This window comes from Cyrtonyx montezumae, unplaced genomic scaffold (genome assembly GCF_038088225.1).
Source record: "Cyrtonyx montezumae isolate F1298 unplaced genomic scaffold, pur_monq_1.0 scaffold_17, whole genome shotgun sequence".
NCBI classification, from domain to species: domain Eukaryota; kingdom Metazoa; phylum Chordata; class Aves; order Galliformes; family Odontophoridae; genus Cyrtonyx; species Cyrtonyx montezumae.
This window is the reverse complement of record NW_027071903.1, coordinates 6032862-6059754: the sequence shown is the minus strand read 5'-3', so window position 1 is coordinate 6059754 and position 26893 is coordinate 6032862. Positions and strand designations below refer to the sequence as shown.

Genomic DNA, 26893 nt, shown 5'->3' with positions numbered 1-26893 from the left:
AGAACAGAACTTTCTGTAAACATTTCAGAGGACGTTTCCACGTGTGAATCAAACCAAAACCTCCGTAACACCCCTGGTGTATTTGATGTAAGAAAGACAGTTTTACTTGCAAATTGGGTCTTTATTGATTTAACTTTATTTTCACAACATTGCTGCTACACTCTTCATCAGCAATGGCAAAGCTACAGAAAAACCTGAGGAGCAGACAGATCTGTTAACTGCACTGAATAGGTGAGGCTTCTGTTGTGGACATGAACTGAGGGAAAAGCAAAGGGATCACAAAGGGGAAACAGGTCCACTGTCAATGATTACAGCACATAACTGTAAATATGAGAACTGCGAAGAGAAGTCAAAAGGCAGGGACATGTAATTTTATCCTCAAAAAGATTTTAAATCATTTCTTCTGCTACCCTAAGTACTATGCCTATTGCGTATGTTTGGACAGTAAATTATAACTCTAAATTAACTTTCTTGTTTTCCATTCTCTTCCTAGATGGCTTTTCAAACATCACCTTTTCCCAGAAGTCAACCTTCTTTTCCTTCAGCTTTCTGGCTTTCTTTTGTTCTAGATTTATCTCCAAGTATTCTTCATTTAGATTATACGATGGCCATTCAGCCAGACCTTCCCCATTAGGATTTCTGCAAACAATAAGAACGGAAGTGTGAAAACCCTGACATTTGTTAGCAATCCAGAAATCATCAAGAGAACATTTCAGGACTGTTGATGAATGAGATCAGCATAATTATTCTACGGGCAGGGGAAGTGAAGCACATGGAACTAAAAGGATTTGCCTGCATCCTTCCAAGAAACCAGAAGCACAACCAATAAAGAAAGAAACCCATGTTTCCCAACACACATTACAATGGAGCAAGTCGGCCACATAGTTTAGTTCTGCAGATCTCATCCTAGCTCTGTGGGGCTGAAATTCTCTATTCTGAGCATACGAGGCAATGGTGTCTTCATTCTGATACAAGATAATGGATTCCATGTTTCAGCATTTCAGGAATCTTCCCTTAGAAGTAGTTACACGTACGACTGCATGTAACTACAAGTCAGTATATCACAGAGTATTTGCTAGTAGAATGCTTTCCTTGTAAACTTGAGTAAATAGCAAAAGAACTGTACAGAGTTCACTGGTTGTTCCCTAAGAGCAGGATATTATTATTTATAAAGCAGGTGCAAAATAAATGCAAAATCAAAAGATTCTAGGAACAGATTAATTCATGTTTTTTACAACTCAGCTGGATTGCTCTACACTTTACAGGAGTAATAGGAAACACTTCAGTTTGCATGGACTTTGAAATAGACCACGAACCACTGTGAAAATAACAAAAATAAAGGTAGAAATAATTGTGCTGTGGCAACATTGGATTCTGCCTGAAAGAACCAAGAGCCCATGCCTCCAAAATCCTACGAGAATTCCTAAACTGTCATCGCAAAGGCAATCTGGTGGGCACATTCATAGTTCTTCCCCGATGGACCAGTTCCAATTTTCATAAAAGGATGACTTATTAACTGAGTTATGTGACAAGAGAGACTTGAACACAGACCTCGCTCATGTTTTCACTTTTTGTCAGTAAGTACGTTTGTGAACATTTATTGTAAGGATGGAGCACATGAAAAACAATATTTCATACAAAGAAAAAATATTTGATCATCACCTTGAGAGCTCACTCGGAATGGCAACCACTGCCATCGAACCAGTGTGATAAGCCAGTTTCACACTAAGAAGGATGAACATCCCACTCATTTATGTTTTACTTCCTCTCCATTCTTTATGGTTTAATGAAATATCCATACAAACATAAGTTTTGTTAGTTAGTTACATTAAGTTTATTATATATTTTATACACAGCCCATGGCAATTCCTGTCGCCTCAGTGTGGCCCAGGGAAGCAAAATGGTTGGACAATCATGCTTTAGCCTAATATTAGATCTTCATGCTGAAATTGCAACACTGGAGTTCCAGCCTTGCTCAGATGAACACAAGCAGGAACACTGTGCAAAAGAGACTGTAAGCCATTCTCTGGGGACTCAAGGCCAGTCAGATTTCCCAGAAAAGAGGACACATTACTTTTAAACCTTCAAGCAAAGGAGAGATGGCAGATTTCCTGCCCCCTTAGTACCCTGCTCATCTCCAGCTACAGAGATTATCTATTTTTCCCTCAATTAATTTATCAATCAAAGCTCTAGGGCAGATTCATGAACAGTGTCAGTCCATCGACAGAAAATTTTGCTACAAAACATTCTTGCTTGCTAAATTGCTTGCAGCACAGATAACATCCTGTGCTGAAACAGCAAACTGTATGTGATAAAGAATGGGGACTACAGTAAAGAAGGACTGAACAAATTCAAACGAGAGAATGGGTTGTATTTTGATCTCACAGCTATGGATGTGCACTAAAGTCTGATAGAAATGGAAGCAGAAAAATGGAATAATGTCAGTACTGGGAAAATAATGTGGAAACAAATCCTGATGTTTTTTTGATGGATGTTCTTCTCCTCACAAGGAGGCCACAAGGATGGCAACCAAGGACTCTCTTGAATAATGAAGAGCGCAGTGAACATAAACATATTCTGACACATGTAACGTATTCTGTAAACGTAATTTCTTATTTCAAGATATTTGCCAATTTTCCCTTGGACACCGTAATCTCTTTAAACCTGAATGACTGTTTTCTTTCCCTGCTTGCTTCATTATTGATTTTTATTGGCATGAACATTTCTCTAAAGTAGAGAATCAAGGGAAGCTTTCCTATGATCACGACAACAAATTACACATTAGTGAGTCAGAAAGTCAAGATTAAAATCTGCATTCTGACCAATTAATACTGACCTTACTTCTGGTTGTAAAAGGAAAAGGAACCCTCAGCAGCTCTCACAAATCCGTGTGTTCCCTCCTTTCACTCCTCATTTGTTCTGTGAGCTGTACCCAAAACTCCATTTTGTGTTCTTTCAGTTTCTTAGCTGCCTTTTGTATTAGGTCTATCTCCAGGTATCTTTCATCCAGATCATACTGAGGCCAGTGTACCAAGCCTTCTCCATTGGGGTTTCTGGAAACAGAAGAAAGTAAAGTTAGCTTTCCATTGTGCTCTGACTTCTCAATCAGAGATCATCACTAAAATCTAACAGGAGCTCACATCATAGATTCTAGTACATGAACCGCCCCAAAATGCTCATCACTGGAACAGCAAATGTGAAATTGTGTTTGCCATTACTTTGGGAACTAAACCTCCAGTGCACATACAAATAGCACTTGGACTTTATATTGGATTACATGTCCATTTCCAAAGTTTTTCTTGCACTCATTGAGAAACTATTTGCTTCAGTACGTATCTTAAATTCTGCCACGTTTATAGCAGCCACCACACTGCTGCTGTGCTTCAGGCAGCACAGACAAAACTTGAGCTGCAGTTAGCACTATGGGTCTCACCCATTTCTAGCAAAGTTAGTCCAGTACTTCATAACAGTTCTGCTAAGCTTATTTTCTTCCTCTGTAGCATTCCCTGCAAAGCAAGAGGAGAAATGGCATTGTTCAAAGATCAGTAATCAAAAAACAGCAGTCAGTCAATTCCATTAGACTGTAAACAATTCTACAGCAATGTGGATGATAATCTTGTCTCAAATCCCTTTCAAATCCAAACCATTCTAAGAATCTACTTGTTACTCTGTGCTGTGGGAGTAACATGTGAGCAGAGCAGATGAATGATTCCATGAAAAGTAGGTATTACTCACAACAGAAAACAGTGATTTTTATTCCAGTGTTCTTTAAAAAAAATCTATCCTGAAAATCTTCAGGTAAGTAAAATTAATAACAATGCTGATCTAAAAATAATTGTTTAGCAAGCATAGATACATCACCAGCTAAGAATGGCTTTCCAAAGACAAAGGCAATCTCATCTCCGTGATCTGCTTTTACAAACTCTGGTACGACACCCGTGGCTGAGCTTGGTCGATGCTGAAATTCATAAAAGTAGACTGGGTGGCCAGCATCTAGCAGAAAATAAAAGAAAAAGGTGTGCTGGTGTTGCAAATGCCTGCCAACTATGATGATAAACTTTCACCACAAGCTGTTCTGAGGAAATGAAAACACTGTCAGATCTTCTGATAATGACGTGTGATACGTACATAATCTCCACAGACAAACTCAAGGATGGAAGACAACGTTTGTATGAATAGATGCTGAATTAGAGACTCACCTCTATGGTATCTAGCCACTTCAATAGCTGAGAAAACAAACACGAGATCTCCTAATGCCTCAAGAAGGCCATCTCGCACCTGAGCACGGCTCCCTGCTTTCCCTATGTATTTGTTGAACACAAGATCAACAATGTCAGAAGTAACACTCTGAAATGAACAAGAAAGACACATTTTATGATAATGAATATTAAAAGAAGTAACAGTGTAAATAGAGTGTGCCATCTGCATGTCCCTGGCTAGACCACAAACATTACCATCTTTCAGAGAAAATCCACTACTGTGCTCAAGTGTAACTCACAGTTCACTGAGGTGCACCTACGCCTAACATAGATGCTCTTAGGGAACAGAGATTTGCCAGATCACAAAGGTTGCCCAGAAATATCTTTAGATAAAAAGCAACTGGTGATGCTAATTAAAATATATGGTACTCAGTTCTTCCTTTTGTGGAAACAACCCTCTTAAGAAAAAGAAATCCTGCTGGATTTCATAAAATCTGTTTCTTGCTGCAGATGCCCATAGCTGACTCCCTTTCAGAACAGTCCTGGGCTCTGCCGTTCCAAGATTATGATAGATCCCTATGGCTCTGAATGACCCTTTACAAGTACTGGCTATGCTTATCAAGTTCTTAACCCTTACCTATTAATCAGCATTTTTTTATGTTCAGCAGTTTTGGGAGAGCACAAAGCAAGCAGAAAGCTGAGAGCTTTGTACATCACAGGGAAGGAAAACCTGTGAGGCCTACATGGAGGTCTCTTGGTGCCATTTTAAGCATCCCAAGGTGTCCTTTCTGTCCTCCAATTGAAGCTTCAGAAATTGGTGATTGTTTAGTAGGCGTTGTGTCATAGCTGCCCTACCACACAAATCTTGGATAATCTAGGGTATCTCAAATGTCATGGGATCTATGTTTATTTACCAGCATCACTCCTGGATTTCCACAGAACTTCTTTTTAAAGAGATGGGGCATTTAGGATAGAGATTAAGAGTATCTTCTGTGTTGATTAATAACTATCAACAATATGAAATGAGAATATGGAATTATCCCAGTGAAGAAGTAGTACTGAGTTACTCTGGAAATGGTCTCTTACCTCAAATGATAATGCAAACGAGCTCTGTAATACTTGACGTGCAACTTTTTTGTCCAGTCCTTCTGTAAAATTGGGAAATTTCATCATCTGCAGGACAAAGAGAATACGTATTTATAATGAAATCTTTTATCCAGCAGCTTATACCTAAATATAGCCATTATAAGTCTCTTACTTTTGGAATTACCCATCCAAATTCACAGTTATTTACTCCTATCATATATGGGACTGCATTAATTGCTTTTTCAGATAGTAACTGCCTGGGACTCATTGGAAGGAATTCTCCATCCACTGATGCTCTGATGAACAGGGAAGCCTGGATTAATATAAACAAAAAACAAAGTAAAATCTTCCCCAAGTGAACATAACAAGTGAAAATACAAGTATTAGAAGTACTCAAGCACTCTTAATTCTCCTGAATAGATGTTTTGAAGCAGAGAAGATTTGCAAAGATTAGCATTGTATTTTAAATATTTATGAAATATAGGTTATTGTCAATTTACATCTCCTCATAGTTAGAACAATCCTAGCATGTATGAGCAAAGAGGTAAGAGAAAATCTAACTTCTGTGTTCAAACATCAAAGTTAACAGGAAAGCCATCATTGTGGTAAGAAATTTAGAGGACATAATTATGATGTTAAGTAATGTTCAGTTTCCCCAGAAGAAACTAGGACATTTCAGTCCTGCCTCTTCCCTTGGAAGCACCTGACACTGAAACACCTGTAGCTCAATGCCCATTCAGAATTAAAAAGAAGGAACCTGTCCACAGTTTTCGTATGAGTTATAGCATAGTTGCAATGTTGTCATATCCTGCAAACATAAAGAAGGGGCAGATATTAGGTACACTTCAAATTCTCTTAATATGACAAGACATATATAGCATGCTTTGTTATGAGAAAAATTTGAAATGCCATTCATATACAAGGAGTATAATTTCACCTACCAGTTTTAGAGTTATCTGTTCTATCTCTTCCTCTGTTTTTTCTCTTAAGCACTCAACCAATGCAGCTGAATTGGATTTTTCACAGCCTGCTGCAGCAGCAATTCTCTGCAACCAGTAAAAATGAGTCACATTCACATATATAAATTATCCATATACTTTGGTTGCAGTACCATAGGAAACAATCCAGTTCCACTTTTTGGAGTAAATAATTTAAATAGTGCAAAACTATCAGAAAATAAAAACTGTCATAAAATACCCACTTGTGCTTCCTTCTCAGGATATTCAGTGAACAGATTTCTGATTGCAGTTCCACTCTCTGAAATGGCCCTGTGGAACAAGCCCTTTGCCAGTGGAGATAAGATCTGGAAAGAAAAAGCACCAACCAGACACAAGAAGAAGCATTACTGGAAATACATTCTCATCGCTGACATAGAATTTCAATACCAGAAACTGCCTTCTTGAAAAAAGTCATAGGAGTATCACTCTGTGGCCTCTGATATTCTGAGCTTCTTAATCAGCATGTGCAGCATTGATGTAAATATTTTGCATCACCACTGAGGCATGAAGTGCATGTCTAGTCATGACCACTCTCCCAGATTACTTAGCAAAAGTGAAGGTTGATGCATAAAGGAAAAGGATATGCGAGCATCCTCTCAAAGCACTTATCCTTTTGAGAAAACTTTAGCAGGAGCCAAAATCCCGGAATTCAATTCTGAAGATGACAAATAACATTTTGAGTCTAAACGACATGAGTTGGGTACAAAAATAATACTTCTGACCGTCAGAAGCTGCACTGTTATCCCACTGAATATCAGACCGAGGTGACGTGTGGCTTACCCTAAAGCCACCCATTTTTTCTCATGGACTTTCCATTAAGGTACTAAGAATGAGAGAGGACAGTGGGTTTTTTTCTCAGATAAATAACATTCATGTTTGTCGTGAACTTACCAGAGCAGATACACTGATTCCTCCTGCAGATTCTCCAAAGATGGTGACAGATCCTGGATCTCCTCCAAAATGCATGATATTTTCCTGAATCCACTGAAGAGCTGCCACTTGATCCAAATACCCCCAGTTACCACGAGCATGCTTATCGCCAGTGCTAGAAAGACAAAATAGGTTTGTTTAGATGTGTGATGTAAAAAGAAAAGACAACACGGAGATAAATACAGTCAGCACCATAAGAAATCGGCTGTGACAGAGCCTGTCTACGTAACTTCAAAGGAAATAGCTTGAAATGGGTTGAGATCAGAGCAGCAATCAAGCCAGAACAGACTCTGGTGCACATCTGGGACTTGTAAGATGTTCCCAACTGTTGCATGTATCATTAAGATACACAGGGTTTACCTGCGAAAGCAAGTATTCCACAGGTCTTTTCACAAAAGATCTGCACACGTCATTTTGGAAATCACTTATCAAGAACAGACACAGCGTATCTTACCTAAAATATCCTAGAATACCCAGTCTGTACTGAATGGCTACAACAACCACGTTGTCAAAGGCTGCTAATGCTGAACCATCGTAGCTTGAAGCTGCTCCAAAAACTAATCCACCTCCATGGATCCATACAAAGACCTGGAAGGGGAAAACCAGAAACAGTTCAGCACAGGGAAGAGACTTCCCTGTGATACAGACTAGATATCCAAGTTTGTGCTGTTTCACTCATGAGTTCTTCAGATTATATTTCACAAATAGTCAGTGTCTTTCAGGTCAGAGGCTAGCTGCCTTACAACAGGCACTGATTTCATTAAATACTTGATTTTTACCTTTGCCCACTACCTACATAAAGAATTATTAAGATTTTATTTGTGAATTGTTAAAAACTGTACCAGTAAATCCACATACTGCGTAGGTTGTAAGTTTCTTGTAGAAGTACTGTAATCCTCAGGAAGCTGTTAGAAGCTTCAAGGTCAGGCTTAATCTGTCACATCAAATCACAGAAGCCACCGAGCTTGCTAGAGATGTTACAATGACTTTGCTTACCGGCAGCTGCTCCTGACTTTCTATAGAAACAGGTGTGTAAATATTCAGGTACAAGCAATCTTCAGACGTCTGCAGATGAACTTTTTCTTTTCTATTGGTAATAACATCTGAAAAAAACTGTCCTAATACTTTGTCCTGTAGACACCTGCAAAAATAAGAGAAATAACAACCAACAGAGATAAAAAAATCTCACTCTCACAGTTATCAAGTATAATTTTTTTGTACACCTAGTAAAAAAACAATCTCTATTTCATTTCTACATTGCTGGCAACATAAACATACATTTTTTTAATTTTATTTGTTTTTAGTTTTTCCTCCATTTAATTGGCATGAGACCTGTAAAAAGGGGCCATAGTCTACAACAGTAGATGTTGACAACAGACGTAATGTTGCATGTTTCAGAACATCACAGAAGAATAATTGCAAAAGGAGACAGCTATAAATCACTTCAATTAAAATGCACAATAATTAAGTACTGTATAACTTCAGTAGCTTTTTGTACTGCAGTTATAGGTATTAGGGTTAAGGCACGTAAAAGAACAGTAGTACAAATGGAGTAAAATACTCATAACACAGACAAGAACAGATCTATGTTTCTTAAATGACCTATCAAGCAAGTGACTCGCTGTGAATTTTGTCCTAGGATTTTTTACTTACATTGGTGGGTAGGAAGTGGCATCTCTGACACCTCTCCATGGCTCAGGTGGCTGGGGTTCAGAAAACCTCAATGGTCCAACAGGAGGCTTAGCAAAAGGAAGTCCCAGAAAGATATTGACACTCCTCTCAGCTGCATCTACTTTCATTTGGTATCCTCGGACAGCCCCATGTTTGGTCACCACTTCTGGTTGCTCTGCTTTTGGCCCTGGGGGTGACGTGCACAAAATCACATCATGGACTGGTCTACCAGTAAGCATCTGAAAGCTTTCTCATAACTCAGGTGACCGGAACATTCACCTTCTGTTTGTTTCAACAACCCACTTTCAAACAAAAGCCCTCAGCAAACTCTAATTGCTGTAGTTGACATTCGTTTGGCCTTCATTCTGAGTGTTCTCATGTATAATCTCCCTCAGCTACACCATCCACATACATTTCTTATTCTCTTCTCACAACAGCAATATATTTCAAGATATGTCGTAACAGAGTCCCTGACTCAGTAGACACAATTTCACAATAAGAATTCAGTTCTGCTAGCTGTACATGAAAAGAAAAAACCCTACAAATGCCAGAAAAGAGATCACGGAAAGAAATGAAGAGCTCTTTGCTGCTCTTTGCTGCTCAGTACTCCGATAGGCTGGGACAGCCACACGTAAACAAACTGCACATGTGCTCCAACTCCTCACAGCAGGAAACAGTGACAAACATTTTGGAAGCTTACCGGTAGCTGCGAGTGCTGTGAGCCCAGCGGTGAGAATCAAGGACAGCAGCGTGTGCTTTTCAGTTGCCATTCTGCAGCGTACTCATGTTTACCTACTCGGTGTGCCACCTTTAGTACTCTGTGAAGTACAGCTGTTGCGCAAGGCAAACACTGATTGGGAAAAGCAGTGCTCAAGCTGTGAACCAAATCGGCCAGGGCCAGCCTTGAGCAACTCTCATGATGGCATGGCACTCCTCCAAGGGGAGCGTAACTCAGCTAATCCAGACATGGGAGTAGGGGAACTCTGACCTGTGCAGAATGGCCCCACAAGTTTCATACTGGCTGCCTAGGGCTCCTTACACCTCTTCATCACAGAACTTCAGGCAGCGAGGAGTCGCTTAAAAATGCACTGAAAGCACTCCTCATAACACCAGGAGACTCTTCCTGCTGCAGCGCCATTACCATCACCATCTTTAACAATTAAGTTGGGACTTATTTCACTACACGGTGAACAAATCAGGAAGAGTTTCCTACTAATGCTTATTTTTTTCACAAAAGCAATACGGGAAAAATCCTAGCTTCTCCCTCAGTGTCAGTATTCCACTTGCCACTCAGTTGTGCGCATTCAAAATGTTTGGCCAGAATCTCACCATGCATGAGTTTTGCAACAGCAAAGAGTTTTATCAACAATTGCAGTACAGGAGCCATATTCAAGGATTTGAGTAACAAGAACACGTTTAATCCCTCTAAAACATCGGGAGGGTTTATATCCATGTGAACTCACATCTGTCCTTAGGCGTGATATCATATTAAAGCAAGTAAGTGCTGAATAGAAGTAGACTGCCCATCTGTAACTAAGTGGCTCTGTTTGATTTTTGTTTCCACTCTCTGCCCATGTTTTCATGGATTTTTTATTTTTTTTCTTTCTATGGCCAATGTCAATATATCTTAGCCTAGGAGGCCTGTATTGTAACTAAGTGTTATGAAACACTGTTCATGTATTTGGAAAAGATGCTTTACTCCACACCCACTTAAGTACACCTGCATAGCTGTGATTTACAACTCATATAGGCAAATCTGGGAAACAAAAATGGAGTGCTCAGAGAACAAAGAGTAGACAGTTCACAAATAATGTGACACAAGCTTCATAATAGTCTATTTTTGGGCTATATAGAAGTTCCTTAACAGCGGTTTTTTTTTTTTTTTTTTTTTTTTTTTTATTGTTTCTCAAGAGTAAACTTCATGCCAAGAAAAATGGCCTGACATTACTCTGCAATGTAATGCACTTGAAAGACTGTACCCTCTTGTCCTTAAAGAGAATCAGAAAATTATAGAACTGTTCAGGCTGGAGAAGACGATAAAGCTCATCTTGTTCAAATGTCAGTCTATCATCACCACCTTCAATAAACCACGTACCTAAGTACCACAACTCTTTAGTCATTCACTGTTGCACTGTCTATTTCTTGCTCACACACACATTCTACAAAATGTCTCAGCCCAAAACCCATTTTCATCCCATTCCAACAGAAGTTGATATACAACTTGAGGGACAAAGGTAGCTGCCATCCTGAAATTACTGCTTGTGTAAACACTAGCGGTACACTCTGCTGATCTCAGTTATGAAATAAAACAAACAAATGGGGTCTGGATCTACACTACTTTGGCTACGGAGCCATTGGCCTAAGGATCTATAAACTGGACCCTAATGTCCTGCCACCTGTCTTGATTTCAGACACTGAACAATAGAGACAAATATCACGTTTATAGGTGCATAGCTAAAAGAGAGCCCACAAATACCTTTGGTTTCAAGTATGCACGGAACAAATGTTCAGAAATCTGCATTTTAAACAGGGTCACTTTATGAGTTTCTCTTTAATCTCAGCCCCTGGTGAAGACTAAATGAAGCTGGAGCATATAAAAACCTGAGCTAGAGTCTACAAAGCTAGTGTTTGACAGCTGTAACACTATGTCTTTAATGTGTCAATCTCACACCAGGATATCTCTGGGATGGGACAGAGTCGGGAATATGGCTGGGATGGCTGGAGCAGCCTTGGGGAAATAAGCATGACGTAGGAGAGACGTTCTCTGCAACGCTGAAATGATGTGATCGAGACTTGTTCTTGGCAGTCCAAGTTCAAAAGGGCACTGGAGCAGTTCTGGTAAGTGAAATCTCAGTCCAGTCCTAGTAATGAAGGCCTGAGGCCCAGTGCTGAGAGATGCTCTGGAAGTTGCAGATGGCACAGAGCGCAGCCTAGCACCGTGTAAATAAAGCACCATGGAAAATACAGGAAGCACAGAACTAATGCTGCCGCGGTTGATCCTTCTGCAGCAGTTACTGCTAAATTAAAAGGAAAGAAACTGGCGGAAGCTGAGACTTTCTCTCCTTTCCTAACATTTAGGAGCCATCTGAATTCCAGCACAGCACTACCGTTTCACAAGAGGTACCACAACAGTCAGAAATACACTGCTACCTTTCTCAGCTGTCCATCTCACTTACAGAACAGAACTTTCTGTAAACATTTCAGAGGACGTTTCCACGTGTGAATCAAACCAAAACCTCCGTAACACCCCTGGTGTATTTGATGTAAGAAAGACAGTTTTACTTGCAAATTGGGTCTTTATTGATTTAACTTTATTTTCACAACATTGCTGCTACACTCTTCATCAGCAATGGCAAAGCTACAGAAAAACCTGAGGAGCAGACAGATCTGTTAACTGCACTGAATAGGTGAGGCTTCTGTTGTGGACATGAACTGAGGGAAAAGCAAAGGATCACAAAGGGGAAACAGGTCCACTGTCAATGATTACAGCACATAACTGTAAATATGAGAACTGCGAAGAGAAGTCAAAAGGCAGGGACATGTAATTTTATCCTCAAAAAGATTTTAAATCATTTCTTCTGCTATCCTAAGTACTATGCCTATTACGTATGTTTGGACAGTAAATTATAACTCTAAATTAACTTTCTTGTTTTCCATTCTCTTCCTAGATGGCTTTTCAAACATCACCTTTTCCCAGAAGTCAACCTTCTTTTCCTTCAACTTTCTGGCTTTCTTTTGTTCTAGATTTATCTCCAAGTATTCTTCATTTAGATTATACGATGGCCATTCAGCCAGACCTTCCCCATTAGGATTTCTGTAAACAGTAAGAAAGGAGGTGTGAATACCCTTTCCAGTCCACTAGGGAATTCAATTGATCGTGATATAACTGACTCAGTATGCAGTCATTACAAACCAGCTACAATATTTTTAAAATAATGTTTCTCATTAATTTCATTCTCACCCATTTCGAGCAAAGTTAGCCCAGTACTTCATTAGAGTTCTGCTAAGGTTCTTTTCTTCATCTGTAGCTTCATCTGAGAAATAAATAACAGAATTTTTGTCTATTAACATTTTAGCCTTTATATAAGTTCCCGCCTCCAAGAAAAGTACCAATCCTGAAATGCGTTAGCAATCCAATAATCTCTGAAGAAGATTTCAGGACTTGAGAAATCATCAAGAGAACATTTCAGGACTGTTGGTGAATGAGATCAGCATAATTACTCAACAGGCAAGGGAAGTGAAGGACAAGGAACAAAAAGGATTTGCCTGTGTTCTTCCAGGAAACCAGAAGCACAACCAATAAAGAAAGAAACCCATGTTTCCCAACACCCATTACAATGGAGCAAGTCGGCCACATAGTTTAGTTCTGCAGATCTCATCCTAGCTCTGTGGGGCTGAAATTCTCTATTCTGAGCATACGAGGCAACGGTGTCTTCATTCTGATACAAGATAATGGATTCCATGTTTCAGCATTTCAGGAATATTCCCTTAGAAGTAGTTACACGTACGACTGCATGTAACTACAAGTCAGTATATCACAAAAAAATAATAACTATTATATGAGACTGCTTTACTTCTAAAGTTGGTCATATAGTACGGTACAGTGTTCTCTAGCTGTTGTCTAAGAGCAGGATAGTATAAATACAAAGGAGTTGCAAAATTTAAGCAAAATCAAAGGATTCTAGGAACAGATTAATTCATGTTTTTTACAACACAGCTGGATTGCTCTAAAGTTCACTGGAGTAAAAGGAAACACTTCAGTTTGCATGGACTTTGATATAGACCATGAACCACTGTGAAAATGATAAAAATAAAAGGTAGAAAAAATTGTGAATTCAACTTTAAATATTCTCAATCTCATGTTTTTCTTTACAAATAAGAACTGTACATATTTTGTTCCATGAGAAAGAAAAGTCTGCTTTCTGAGTATTACTGTTTTAGACATATGCAAGTGCTGGACTCACAGTATTCCTGAGGAGGTAACACTATTTACATAATCATTCAAAGATTAGCACACTCATTTGCGCTGCAGCAACACAGGATTTTGCCTGAATGAACCAGAGACCACGCTTCCAAAATCCTACAAGAATGCCTAAACTGTTATGGCAAAGACAACTTGGTGAGCACATTTTTAATTCTTCCTCAACAGGCCAGTTATATTTTTCATAAAACAATGACTTATTAACTGAGTTTTGGGATAAAACAGACTTTAACCTAATTCTTAGATCTTCATGCTGAAACTGAAACGCTGGAGTTTCAGCCTTGCTCTAATGAACACAAGCTTGAACACTGCAAAAGAGACTGTAACCCACTCTCTGGGGCCTCAACGCCAGTCAGATTTCCTGGAAGAGGACACATTACTTTAAATACCTCAAGGAAAGGAGAAAGCAATTTCCTTATTTAGATTTCCTTCCTGGTATAAGGACAGGAAATTTGCTACTGCACATCAGCATTTGCTAAATTGTTTGCAATATATATGAAGTCCCATGCTTCTGAAACAGCAAACTATGTGATAAAGAATGGAGAATAACAGTAAAGTTGAACAAATTCAAACAAGAGAGGGATTTACATTTTGGTCTTACTGCTAGCATGTGGAGTATAATCGGATTAAAATGGAAGTAGCAATACTGAATAATGTCAGTACTGTGAGAGCAATTTATAAATGAATACTGATGTGTAATTTCTTACCCCTTAGCCTTATGTCACCTGCCAGAAATGGTCCTCCAAAGACAAAGCCAACTTCATCTCCATGATCGGCTTTCACATACTCTGGTTTAGTGTCCCAGTATGAAGTGGGACGATGCTGATACTCAAAGAAGTAGGTAGGAGCTCCAGACTCTAGAAGATGTTACAGGAGAAGCATGTAAGTATTAATCAAAATATGGCCAATGCTTTACAAGGAACTGGGCACATTTCTGAATGTAACACTACTCTCAAATACATATTCTTATATTTAACTAATAATGAATAATGCATAGTATTAAGGAAATGAAAAATTCACCTTGGGAATATTGATAGAAAACAAAATCCAGTTATTTCTCAGTTCTGGATATTTTCATATGGCTTGTGTAGACTTAGATTTCATAAGATTTCCAGACTACAGAGCTGCTGACTTACCAAGCAGTAGTGGGCTAAGGGGGAAATACCAGGTTCCTTTAGAGTTTTTTAATTTTTAAGCTTGTATACTTCACATAGTAAACATCTACTTGTGTTATCCTTTTCTTATCTCAGTGTACTGTAACTATAAGCACTAGTGCAAAGCACCAGTACAAAGGTAAAGACATCATTTACTTGATGTGGTCCTGTACACCTAAATCACCCTTCATTCTCAAAATTCCCAGAGAGAATTTCAAGAAGGGTTACCTACAGAACAGGATTTATTTCTACTCTATTTAATTCAGCACATAGTAAAAAGTTTGAGGGTCCTATTTTGAGATAGTTTTTAAAGAGAATGTTCGTTAGCTCACCCCGGTAATAACTGAGTGCTTTAATGGATGGTATGACAACAACGACATCCCCCAGCAATTCCAGAAATCGGTCCCGTAGCTCAGCAGGATCATCTGTGCTTCCCAGGTATTCATTCATTATTACAGGCAGCAATTCTGCTTGTAAATTCTAAGTAAATTAAAAAAAAAAAAAAGGGAAGGGGGAGGAGGGAAACACAGAAAAATTAACACTTTGAATTAATGTCATGTTTTAAACTTCAGAGATTCAGTTTTCAGGTAGAAAAGTGCAGGATAGCACCCAAACTGATGAAAAAGCATGATAACAAAACTCATTGACTTTTTTGTGAAAAACAAAACAAAACAACCCAGCACTGTCAAATAAAATTTACAGCAGATTTATGTGAGTTAAAACACTCTAGGAATCAATTAATTTCCAGAAGTTTGGAATTTCACCCATCCTGATAACACCTTTGGCATCTTTTTTCTTCAAGAGAAAAGAGACGGGAGTCTTGAAGCCTTGAAAGATGTGTGAACTATTCAAGTACAGGATCTCTAAACACAGCTTAGGTTATTAGTGTTAGAATTTACTGTTTGACAGATACATTTCAAAACAAAAAGTGCCAAGTATTTTCTGTATAAGTACTTAAAAAGCTATATTTAACTTACTGAAAAACCCTGCCTTGAAACCCATTAGCCAGGAGACCGGATATCAAATACTGTAAGGGCACTATTACAGTAATTCTACATACAAATACATAATGCAAAAATGTTGGTTCAGATTTCTTGAAGGAAAAAGGTACTTTCCAGAATCTAGCCCTGACTCAACCCTATTTCTGATTAGAACCACACATTTCAGTCCTTCCAGCTTTGCTGGGTTTCTCCTCAAACCATAATGTTACCTCAAGTGTTAGTAACACAATGCACAAGCAGAAAAATAGAGAACGCTGAACTTCACAAATCTGGTATATGCACCAAAAATAAGTTTTTCTTCCTAAATTAAATAAGTGCAACAATTCTTACCATCATTGGTAGTAGAAACTCTAAAGCTGAAGTGACTGATTTTTTATCTTGCACATCCCTCAAAGCTGGCACTGTTGATGTCTGCACAGGAAAAAAAAACAAACAAAAAAAGAATGTTGTTAAAGCCATTTAACTTCTCCAAGGTTTCAGTATTTTTATAACTTTATTCCACATTCTAACTATGCACTTTACCTTTAAATCAGCACACAGTTAAATATTCTCTAAGACTATGGGGCATTAAAGCAAAATTTAAACAAGCTTGTTGTGTCTCAAAGGCTTATTTTCCCTCACTGTAGGGGAGATCCTGCTTGGGTCAGCTACTTTGTTTCTTCCACAATTGTTTGAACCCTTTTAAGTAAAAAATAAGGCAACCTTCCTCCTCTTATGACATTGCGTAAAATGTCTAATCTCTCTGAAAAATAAATAAGAACAGGTTTCTCTCTACATTTTTCTTATTGCATTCAGCACCATCACACTCCCAGAGACTTGTGAATACTATGTAAATTCAGAACAAATGCTTTGTATGACAAAACATGAATACTTAAAGAGGATAAGAAAGACAGAACAAATCCATCCCCTACATTCTGCTGCACCGTACAGCAACCATTCTCTTGAAGTTATTGTAGAATTCACATGTGAAAGAATTTATGCACTGAGAGCAAGTGGGTACTCTGCTCACATTCAAGTTCTTTAACCAACAGATCTTACCACATGATAATAATCAATACAGGGGCAACAATAGAACCAGCAGTCATCAGAGTTTGTGACATAAAAGGTAAGCTGCTTACAGTGACCAGTGTAGCATTTTTAAATGTTCAATGTACTACTGATCCTGAATACTGTGTTGGTAACATCTGTGTGTTTGTTGTTGGGGAAAGGACTGTTTTAATTTGCAGAATAATAAGCTAATGACTGCAGCATTATTTTTCACTTTCTCTGCCCAGATAAGGGATTGCATTTTCTGGAAAATACTATATAATAATGACAGTTCAGCATGCAGGATAGAGCCTGTATTACTGCTTTGTGACCAACTGGTTCTGGGTCTCCACCAAAGCAGAACGGAAGCAAAACTTTCTTTGTATATACTCCCAACAGTGCATACATAAGAAGTGTCCTACCAGCAAAGACCTTATCTACTCTTCTCAGAATCACCTGCATTATTTAATACCAACATTCCAAAAAGTGAAGAACAGATGTTAAATTACAGATCTAATATTCCAGCCAAATTCATTATTGGTGACTCCTATCATAAATGGGACCACATTAAACTCTTTTCCAGCCAATATATCTTCAGGTGACTTATGAAGAAATACTCCATCCAAAACTAAGGGTAGAAATGGGATTTCCTAAAGGAGCAGAAAAAAAAGATCAAATTACTTGTTAATAGTGCTTTTTCCCTTTCCTTCAAATCATATAATAAAACATCCACGTTTAGTGTTCCAGGTGCAAAAAAGGATTTAGGAAATCTTTGGCCACTGTAACAAACAATTACAGTTTTTGCACAACAGTATGAACTGCTATCACGGTTGGGGCATGTTAAGATATAATTTAAAGGTTTCCTGATTGGGTACTGTTTCCAATTGACATTAAAATGTACTTATGTTTGAGCCTTGCACACAACTTCACAATCGCTGTGATGCTTCACTAAAAATTCTAAAGAAAATGTCTGTGAGATAATTTGAATGTTTGGGGGTGTTTTGACAAAAATTCAAAAGATTAACTTTGGATCAGGCCAATTATTAACTCTGGTCAAAAGCTGATCAGAAGTTCTGCAAGTATGCCACTAAAAAAATAATCTGATACTAAGTGAAGTTTCACTTACCGTACTGTTAAAGACTATATCCATTGCTTCCTGGTTCCTCAAGCAGTTTACTAGTGAGAGTGAACTGCTGGTCTCACACTTAAATATACTTGCAATTTTCTGAAAATTGTTAACAAAGACAAGAACTGTTAGCTATGAGTTAGTCTTTAAGGAATTTATATGCATACAGTTATTATATATACAGTCATGTTAACTGTTTTATATAAGGCCTAGTTTAGGTTGAGCTTCATAGATCTTCAAGTACTTCATTTTACTTGAGATCCAACAGTTAGATCCTTAGGTCAAATAATTTTTCTGTGCTTCTCCTTTGTGCTGTGTTTCTGTTCACCATTATACAACAAATCTTGCTGTAGAGATAATATGAAATTGTAACAAATATCAAGTGAGGCAAGAAAATTGAGAGAATCAGCTTGTGAGTTTCAAATTATTACTGCCTACAGCTTCAGGAAGAAAAACAGAAAGGTACTTTCATTTCAAGGCATTTTGTTTGCTCTCTCTTTTTGTTTGTTTGTTTTTTACTTCAAATTAAGCCCCTCCATAAAAGACCATCACTGAATAAAAACAGAGTGCTTCTTCTGGATTCTTATTAAACTTCCCGTAATAAATTCAACTGTTACTATGTAAGTGACAATGTGCATGAAATTGGACCTATGCCTAGGCAGGCATGTGTGTAACTGAAAATACTTAAATCTACCCACAGACATTATAATCACATAACTGTATAACCTATTTCCAACATCAAATGAGCATGGTAAGATTGAAAATATATAGGCTATTTGAATTAAAATCTTACTTAGTGCTAACCTATTTATCTATACGTATGCCTTCAGAATAACCTTAATCAACTTGTTCACATAATATGCAATCAGATTTTTCTCTTCTTTTAATCAAATAATCAGATATTAGGAATACTTTTCATTATAGAAGCTTTAAAATGCAAAAATGATCCTACCTTAAGATCTGCTGAAAGATGTAAATCTTTATTAGAGGGAATTAGAACTCCACTCTCTAATATTGCTTTATGAAAGAGACCCTTAGACAAAGTAGATAAAACCTGCCAAAAAGGAAGGAACAGAAAGCATTTATTCTACATCATGGTCCTTATCTCGTAACTATCTGTTCAACTAGATTGCTGTGTTCAGTGTAGAAATACACGTTTTTATATCCTTTCAGGGAAAGTGGTCAGACTTAGAATGAAGTGCTTTTAATCTTCTTTTCAAAAACTGGATTAAGCATTCAATGTTACACTAATTGAGTTTACCTTTGAGTGTTTTTTAAGACTTTTTAGTGTATCTACAGCATGCTTACATGTGCAAAAACACAGCAAGATCCTGCAGATACACCGAAGAGCGTGACTGATCCTGGATCTCCACCGAAGTGTTCAATGTTTTCCTGGATCCACCGAAGAGCTGCTACTTGATCCAAAAATGCCCAGTTCCCACGACCATGTTCATCACCAGTACTGAAAGAAAAGCAGTATACACTAAGAGTAATACTCCTTACACCAGAAAAAAATTAACCCTTCCAATTTGCAGTTTGTGCAAGTTGGCTAAGGAAAGATCTGCATAGCCTACCAATCAAAAGACCCTCATAGTCACATCTAAGACCCATGTTTATTCATTCATACATAGATGGATGCCTGGCCTTTCCAGGACACAAATTTTAGATTTACACATCAATGGATGAAGGAAATGGCAAGAAAAACACCCTACAGACAATCAAATAAGCCCAACTATGATTTGACAGTAAGCTATAATGAAATGGCAATACAAATGGAATTTAAGGACCAGATTCTTAGTGTTCTCATATCCTAATGTCAGCCAAATACACACATTTATATCAATGTACCAGTGGGAAACTGGTGTAGAAATTCAGTTGATTTAGAAAACAAAACCATTTATACTTTAAGCAAGATGGAAAGTGTCTAGTAGAAAGTAACATGGGTCATCTTACTTGAAAAATCCAAGGAGTCCAAGTCTGTACTGAATTATTACTACCACAATATTCTCATAGGCTGATAGCGCTGAACCATCGTACCTAGAAGCACCACCAAATACAAAATTGCCTCCATGGATCCACACCATTACCTTTGAGGAAAAAAAATAGGGCAAGATAAACATTAAACACTGGCTGGCAGGTTTCATCTGAAAAGGGAAGACAACAGAGAATTAGTAACTTCACTGAAAGACAATGGGAGCTTAATTTTATGTTGATGGACTGTGAATTTTGCATAATATTAGTCTTGCTTATGCAGGACATTTTCAGAAGCAATTAAGTGGCTTAGGAGTCATGATTAGATGCAAACGTTGTAGAATACAAGGCTTCACAATGGATTTACGTACAGGTAATTTGTCCTTCTTGTCTGCAGGGCTATAAACGTTTAGATACAAACAGTCCTCAGAAGTTTGGAATTGAATGTGTTTTTCTTTATAATTTTTTTCAGCTTTTTTCAACATGGCCAAATCTTGAGGGCATCTTCACAAAAGAAAGAAAGTGTAATCATTAATAATAAAACTGAAATATCAACAATGTATTGATATAGACAACATGTTTTCTTTATCAGACTGAATTTCCACTTGGCACTCGAACTGTCTGTTACTTACAGGAATGCTTGATGTTTCCTAAGCCCACAGTTTTTATTAAATATCTCACTACCAGTAAATCCAAGCACCTTACTAAAAACCATACCTCTGTACACTAACAAATACGACAGTACGGACGAACATGAGCAAGTACAATACACAAAAGAACAGCTCTCACAGTGGTGGGTAAGAAGTTGCATCTCTCAGATCATTCCAGGGGTCAGGTGGTTCAGGTGGGGAAAACCTCAAAGGTCCAACAGGTGCTTTTGCAAAAGGAATCCCAAGGAAAATGTTTACAAGCCTGTCTGTTCCCTTCACATTTACTTGTTTTCCTCTGAGCCGTCCATGTGCAACAGTCACTTCTGGTTCAGCATCCTTCTGTCCTAAGTTTCATGTAAGCCAAAAGAACTAAATTGTATTTTCACAGTTGTCAGAGAGATTTTTCACTCAGACATTTTTTAGAGAATAATTTATTTTGAAGATTTCAGGTTGTTCAATTTTGTTCAGTTTTAGTTTTACTTATGTGGAATGACACTCCCCTCACCAAAAATTTCCATAACTGGCTCTGCTTATGACAGCTGGAGCTAGGTAAGTCATAGGTTACACACTGTTCAAAATCATAAATCTTAAAAGCAATTTCAGAACAAATAGTGACTGACAAAATCATCATCATTTTCCAGCTTTACCATCCAACAAAACAATATCCTTTTAGTAAACAAGCCTTTTTATTATTTCCATTAAAACATCTCAAAATTGTTTCATTCAAAAAAAAGCCACTTTTGCACTGAGTTTATTAGGATTCTTTTGCCAGCTGCAAAAAGACAAACAAGAGTGTTACTGCCTTTGAAAACTACTACTCTGTAATTTATTAGTGCAGTTGCTTCCTCATCAGCAGCTCGAAAAACAAACAAAAAAATCAAAATCAAAATCAGAATCAAAAGATTTTGCATCTCACCTTCTGTTCCACAAATGATGAATGTTACACTACAGACCATGATACAAAGCAAAGAAATCTGGTTTTGAGGAGCCATTTTTCTCCCAAGTTGGATTCCAGATTATTTTCTGTTTTTTATGCAGAAGACAATGGTACAAAGGTCTCTGCTGACTGTGCTCTTAGTAGGGAGCACAGCTAAATTCCTTTCTGAAAATGCACTGCATTGAGCACTTTCAGAGCTGTAGTTGAAATGGAGTGCAAATACAATCCCTTAGTGTAACATACCTGATCCTGATGATGGATGATTTTGGCTCAGCATCAACTGTGAACAATAATGAAAGGTCTTATCCTACTTAATCTGTTTGTAATTCTACAACCTTATACACACCTCAATTCCCACTTAAATATTTACTATTTCATATTTTGAATCACATAAGCACTACAAAGCAGTGAAATCTGAAAGTTTCAGAGCTACTGACACTTAAGCCTCTGTAAACAAACAAACGCAACAAAAAAAATACGTTTGCAGATTACAAATAACTGGGAAGTAACAAAGGACAGGAGGGAAGGAGGAAGGGCGGGAGAGAAAAGCTCAGTTATTGCAAAAGGTTTAATGAATGCTAGCACATCTGCAACACAATTAGTATGTGTGCATTCTTGCAAGAACTGGCCTCTAACTTCCAAATTAGTTTTTTAACCCTTTTGCATTTTTTTTAATTAAATGGGATATTAAAGCTGAGGGCAACATTACAGCATCTTTTCTATGACTGCCCAAGGCAACAGAGCAGCCACAGTAGAGGTCAGAAAGCAAGGCCAGCACCTTTTGGTATGTGTACTTTCCTCAAAAGACAGTGAAAGGACCACGACCACTCCTTCTCTATAAAATAGCTTCCTTTAATAGGCTGACAATCCACTGGGCAGTCTGCCACTGTTGGCTGAGAAATCCTAGAAAATTCTGTAGTACATAGGAGCATGACAACCCTCAAAACAGGTAACTGGCCTTAAACAGATTAGCCTCAAGGCCTTCTTCACAGTTGGGTCTACAAGTTTAGCCTGCTCCACTAGCTCCCAGTTTTCAGCTGGCAGAACACACTACATAGCGGATTTGTGTTTCTCTACCTTTGATTCAGTTTTCATCTCCCAGGTGAATGATGTTATTAGCACTCAGTTGCAAAGCATATTGTTCCAGGGTCTTCTGCACTGCTTTCACTTCATTCACCTCCAGCATAAAGGCACATAAAGCTTGCAAAGCCATCTTCTCCACCACAGATGAGTAATACATCATGTAAGTTCACCCTATTTTGAAATACAGAGATTTGTCAGTCAGTTCTTCTTTAGAAGCAAACAAAGACTTGGAAATGAGACACATAAAAACAAGATTTTCAGTGCAGCAGAATTCAGAGCTACTTGCCATTTCTTACATGGAACCCAGGCCTCTGGGTTGCACTGATTTTGTATAACAATTTCTTACAGAAATTGTTGGAACTGCACAAATATGCATTGTAGAATAAAACTTGCCTCTTATTTATAATACTTCTCTCAGTTCTTTCTGGAAAATTCTTTTTATTAATTTTGTTCCAGTCCAATCTAAAAACATAAAGATTTAAGTAGCAGGTAAGGTATGCATTAAATGAAGGAAAATGAGATTCCTTTGAGGTTAGGGACATTCTGACACACAACTCCATTATCACAAACTTACAGTAGCATAAGGTATCTTTTAATTTAGATCCCAGCTCCTTGTTTTCATCTCAACAATGAAAGGCTGAAATAACTCTTTTGAAAAATGAATTAACAGTTTAAATCAGAGTTAGCACTGTCAGTTTTCGGATATGAATGAGTTACCTCCTTGTCACTTTTGGTTCACATCCAGGTACTCAGTTTTTATACAGAATACAAAAGTAATACTGTCTTGTTTAATATAGATGCTCAAAGTGACAAATCTACTCACCACATCATCTCAGAGAAGCTTCCAAAGAACAGGCTACAAAATTTCCTTTTATGCTTTTTCACTGTAAAGGAGATCTCCTCAAAATACCAGAACAGGCAGTGAGATCCTTCATCCCAAATGAGCTCTGGGCTATCCCACATTAGCAGCTCTCACTCACCTCATCAGTGTGGGCCATCATCTCCTTACCCTTTTTCACCCCCTACTCAGAGAACAAAATCAGCATCAGGTGTATTAGCAATTAGATAGATTGCTATTTATTTTTAGTGATCTAAGAGAGAAAACAAAACAAAACAAAACGCTTTCACTTTTATTACAGTGCTCTGAATTGAATGAACTGTTTATCCCAGCATCAATACCAGCGCAGAGAGGAAAGTACATGCTCGCTGAAGCTTCCAGTCCATTCCGAGCCACCGTTAGAAGGGGACACGCTGCACAGTCAGCAGCGGCGACGGAAAAGATCCCGGTGTTACTTCTGCCGGCTGCCAGGAGGCAGAAATACGTATTACTCATAACCGTGCCTTGTGGCAGCCAGCAAGCTGTCACTTGAGTGATAACAGCAATCGATCGTTTCTTTCTTGTGATGACAAATCATTTTTTGTGATAAGAAATCAAATATGTGGCCGAGAAGCTGAAGCGAGATCCCTGAGTCCTGCAAAGTGGTGAACGAAGCTGCGCTACAAACCATGGTTACAGCCCCGATCGCTCCACATACCGTAACAACGAGACATTTTTTTTACACGCAGTTTGTTTTACAAATTAATTCCAAGATGAAAGAAATCGCCTTAAGGAAACTGTTTCTAACACGCGATGTAACCCCTCCCCCCCCAGCAGCCAGCTCACCTCCGGGCCCCACCCCGCCCCTCCCCCTGCCGGGAGCTGAGCTCCGCAGGGCTGCGCGAGGGCTCGGTGCCGCTCCACCTCTCGCCGCGAGAGGGCGCACGTGCACAAGCGGTGCCCGCCCGGTGCGGCGGCGAATCGCGTCCGGGCTCCTTCCGGCCCGCCGGCACCGCCGCCATGGTGGGTCCGGGGGGTGGCGGTGCGCCGCTGGAGAACGCCAATCCGCTCATCTACCGCCGCTCGGGGGAGCGGCCCGTGACGGCGAGGGAGGAGGACGACGAGCTGCACGACTCCATCGACGACCGGGAGATCTTCGATATCCTGCCGGGAGGACGGGGCGCGGGGGGGGTGGGGAGGGAGGCAGGCCTCCGTGCCGCTTTCCTTAACGCGGCACATCTCATCCGCTCCATTAACGACCCCGAGCACCCGCTCACCCTGGAGGAGCTGAATGTCGTCGAGCAAGTTCGAGTTAAAGTGAGACTGTCTTATCTCTGTTGTTGCTTTTTTTTCTTGTTTGTTTATTGTATTGTATGTTTCTTTTTTTTCTTTTTTCTTCTTTTCTTACTGTGAGAAGAGATGTATTGTATCTATTTACTGCATTTAAACATAGTGTTCAAAGCCCTCAGTGAAGAAAACCCGAGCAGCAGGGCACAGCACTGCACAAGGAACACCATAGGCAGTGTTTACAAGCTCACGGGTTTGCCCACACGTGTTTGCTTTCCGGCAGGTGAACGATGCCGAGAGCACCGTGGCAGTGGAGTTCACACCCACGATCCCACACTGCAGCATGGCAACGCTAATCGGCCTGTCCATAAAAGTGAAACTGCTCAGATCACTGCCCGAGAGGTTTAAGGTGAGTAATAAAATCACTCCGGAAAGCAGAAGAGAGGGATGGTGTTAAAGCAACTAAATTAGAGTGTGAAGCTACTAGAACCTTTTGTTCCATGTTATGGGAGAGGGAAATGCCCTGGTCAGGGAAGGAACTAAAGTAACAAATCAGTGCAGAGCTGCAGTTCTGTGCTGGTGGCATCACAGGTGAGGGAGGTGATGTGATGCAAAGGCATGAAGGAGATGGCAGTGCTTCACCCTGCTGCCTGAAGGAGGCTTACACAGGTGGGGATGCAGTATTCTTTTGGACTTGGTTTTATTCTTCTCGGTACAGTAGCTGGCATTGTCAGGAATGTATTTGGTTGTTGTCTTGTTTTGTTATTTTCTTTATTAAATAGTTTGAGCATCCAGTGTTTTGTTGACTTATCTCCTTTTTCTTTACTTTTTAAGATGGATGTTCACATAACACCAGGAACACATGCCTCTGAGCATGCAGGTAAGTGGTTTTGTGCCCTGTTGTATGGTTTTCTTTCATTCGTCTTAAAGAGAAGACAGATTCCTTCACCTGCAGATCAACTGTTAAGCATCTGGGACTTTACATAAACCAGCCCCTTCTGGGATACATTACAGAAGAGGAATGTTTAGTATCTTAGTTTAAATGTTTCCTTGGATAGCTCTTAAGTAGTCATTGCTTTACCTGGAGGGCAGAGAAAAAGGGGGGAGGCTGGAGGTAAATTTCCTTCCCTGTTACACATACACATCATAGCTCCCTGCTGCTGAATCATAAATAACTTACTGGTTTGAGATCTGGTAATGGTATTGTCTTTAGTCTATAACTTTGCTGTGTAGTTAACATCAGTGGAGTTATTGTAGCTGAGTGCCACAGTAACACTGTGACTATTAGTTTCACTGTAAAGTGCTTCTGAAAAGACCTATACCAATATTTTGACCGGTGCCTTGTGGTTGTTTTTTTTTTTTTTTTTTTTGTACAGTTAATAAACAGCTTGCGGATAAAGAACGTGTAGCAGCTGCTTTGGAAAACTCTCACTTATTGGAAGTGGTAAATCAATGTTTGTCTGCTCGTTCATAATTGCCTGATCAGGAAACCATTGGTATTCTTCTGTTTTAATTTTGTATATATGAGGTGATGCTATGTTACATGTATCTATGAGCAAAATAAAGTTACCTTAAATAAGTGTTCCATTACTTGTACCAAAACAAAACAAAAAATAGTATGGAGAAAGTTAGCTTGCAGGTTCCTATAAAGATACAACTTAAACAGGCTTTTTCTGTTCGTTAATTAGTGTACTGTTATTATTGCATTGTTAATTATTTTTCTGAACTTTTAGAAAAGATTTGTTTGAATTTGTTATTAATAGGTCTCTTACTATCTAAGGACTAGTTATAAAGTTCATTTTAAAAGTGGATTTTGCACACTGAGTTTCACAAGTATACCAAGCTAAGCAGCAGTTAAAATCTTGTATAATTATTTTAGACTAATAGAGTTTTTCCTTCAAATGTCAAGATTTTTACAAATTCCTATGTGGCAAATTGTAAAACATTTGCAACAATAAATATAAACAATTCTAAAT

General features: G+C 38.7%; 3 protein-coding genes across 4 annotated transcripts; 1 reads left to right on the top strand and 2 right to left on the bottom strand.

Moving 5' to 3' along the window:
• Nucleotides 1-631: 631 nt before the first annotated feature.
• On the bottom strand, nt 632-9682 carry LOC136046577 (fatty acyl-CoA hydrolase precursor, medium chain-like). Its single transcript, XM_065733182.1, has 15 exons — nt 9585-9682; nt 8867-9071; nt 8210-8354; nt 7668-7801; nt 7175-7328; nt 6487-6588; nt 6227-6331; nt 6043-6093; nt 5458-5598; nt 5286-5372; nt 4200-4347; nt 3862-3993; nt 3434-3506; nt 2837-3053; nt 632-1036 (listed from the first exon to the last, which is right to left on the bottom strand). The coding sequence occupies exons 1-14, from the start codon at nt 9652-9654 to the stop codon at nt 2879-2881; spliced, it is 1722 nt and encodes a 573-aa protein (XP_065589254.1). The 5' UTR covers nt 9655-9682; the 3' UTR covers nt 632-1036; nt 2837-2878.
• Nucleotides 9683-12160: 2478 nt separating this feature from the next.
• LOC136046567 (fatty acyl-CoA hydrolase precursor, medium chain-like) lies at nt 12161-21813 on the bottom strand. Of its 2 annotated transcripts, XM_065733166.1 has the most exons (13): nt 21710-21813; nt 20933-21137; nt 20515-20647; nt 20126-20259; nt 19481-19634; nt 19125-19226; nt 18173-18271; nt 17556-17696; nt 16351-16431; nt 15352-15499; nt 14573-14722; nt 12846-12918; nt 12161-12698 (listed from the first exon to the last, which is right to left on the bottom strand). In XM_065733166.1, the coding sequence occupies exons 1-13, from the start codon at nt 21783-21785 to the stop codon at nt 12509-12511; spliced, it is 1686 nt and encodes a 561-aa protein (XP_065589238.1). In that variant the 5' UTR covers nt 21786-21813; the 3' UTR covers nt 12161-12508. The 2 variants fall into 2 exon arrangements, with proteins under 2 accessions (XP_065589238.1, XP_065589239.1); XM_065733167.1 differs by lacking the exon at nt 20933-21137 and having other exon boundaries at nt 21710-21789.
• A 2803-nt stretch (nt 21814-24616) lies between these two features.
• Nucleotides 24617-26619, top strand: CIAO2B (cytosolic iron-sulfur assembly component 2B). The gene is made up of 5 exons (XM_065733181.1): nt 24617-24791; nt 24870-24947; nt 25201-25326; nt 25752-25797; nt 26294-26619. Exons 1-5 carry the CDS (start codon nt 24651-24653, stop codon nt 26389-26391), a joined length of 489 nt encoding a protein of 162 aa, XP_065589253.1. The 5' UTR covers nt 24617-24650; the 3' UTR covers nt 26392-26619.
• The last annotated feature ends 274 nt before the right edge of the window (nt 26620-26893 follow it).

Coding starts and splice junctions, on each gene's coding strand:
- LOC136046577 (XM_065733182.1), bottom strand. CDS start 9,654: ATGGCAACTGAAAAGCACACGCTGCTGTCCTTGATTCTCACCGCTGGG. Junction 5,373..5,457: donor TTGGATGGGTAATTCCAAAA/GTAAGAGACTTA, acceptor TTTGTCCTGCAG/ATGATGAAATTTCCCAATTT. Junction 4,348..5,285: donor CGTTTGCATTATCATTTGAG/GTAAGAGACCAT, acceptor TGTTCATTTCAG/AGTGTTACTTCTGACATTGT.
- LOC136046567 (XM_065733166.1), bottom strand. CDS start 21,785: ATGGCTCCTCAAAACCAGATTTCTTTGCTTTGTATCATGGTCTGTAGT. Junction 19,227..19,480: donor CTTGCTGTGTTTTTGCACAT/GTAAGCATGCTG, acceptor CCTTTTTGGCAG/GTTTTATCTACTTTGTCTAA. Junction 15,500..16,350: donor AGTTTCTACTACCAATGATG/GTAAGAATTGTT, acceptor TAATTTACTTAG/AATTTACAAGCAGAATTGCT.
- CIAO2B (XM_065733181.1), top strand. CDS start 24,651: ATGGTGGGTCCGGGGGGTGGCGGTGCGCCGCTGGAGAACGCCAATCCG. Junction 24,792..24,869: donor ACGACCGGGAGATCTTCGAT/ATCCTGCCGGGA, acceptor AACGCGGCACAT/CTCATCCGCTCCATTAACGA. Junction 25,327..25,751: donor CACTGCCCGAGAGGTTTAAG/GTGAGTAATAAA, acceptor TTACTTTTTAAG/ATGGATGTTCACATAACACC.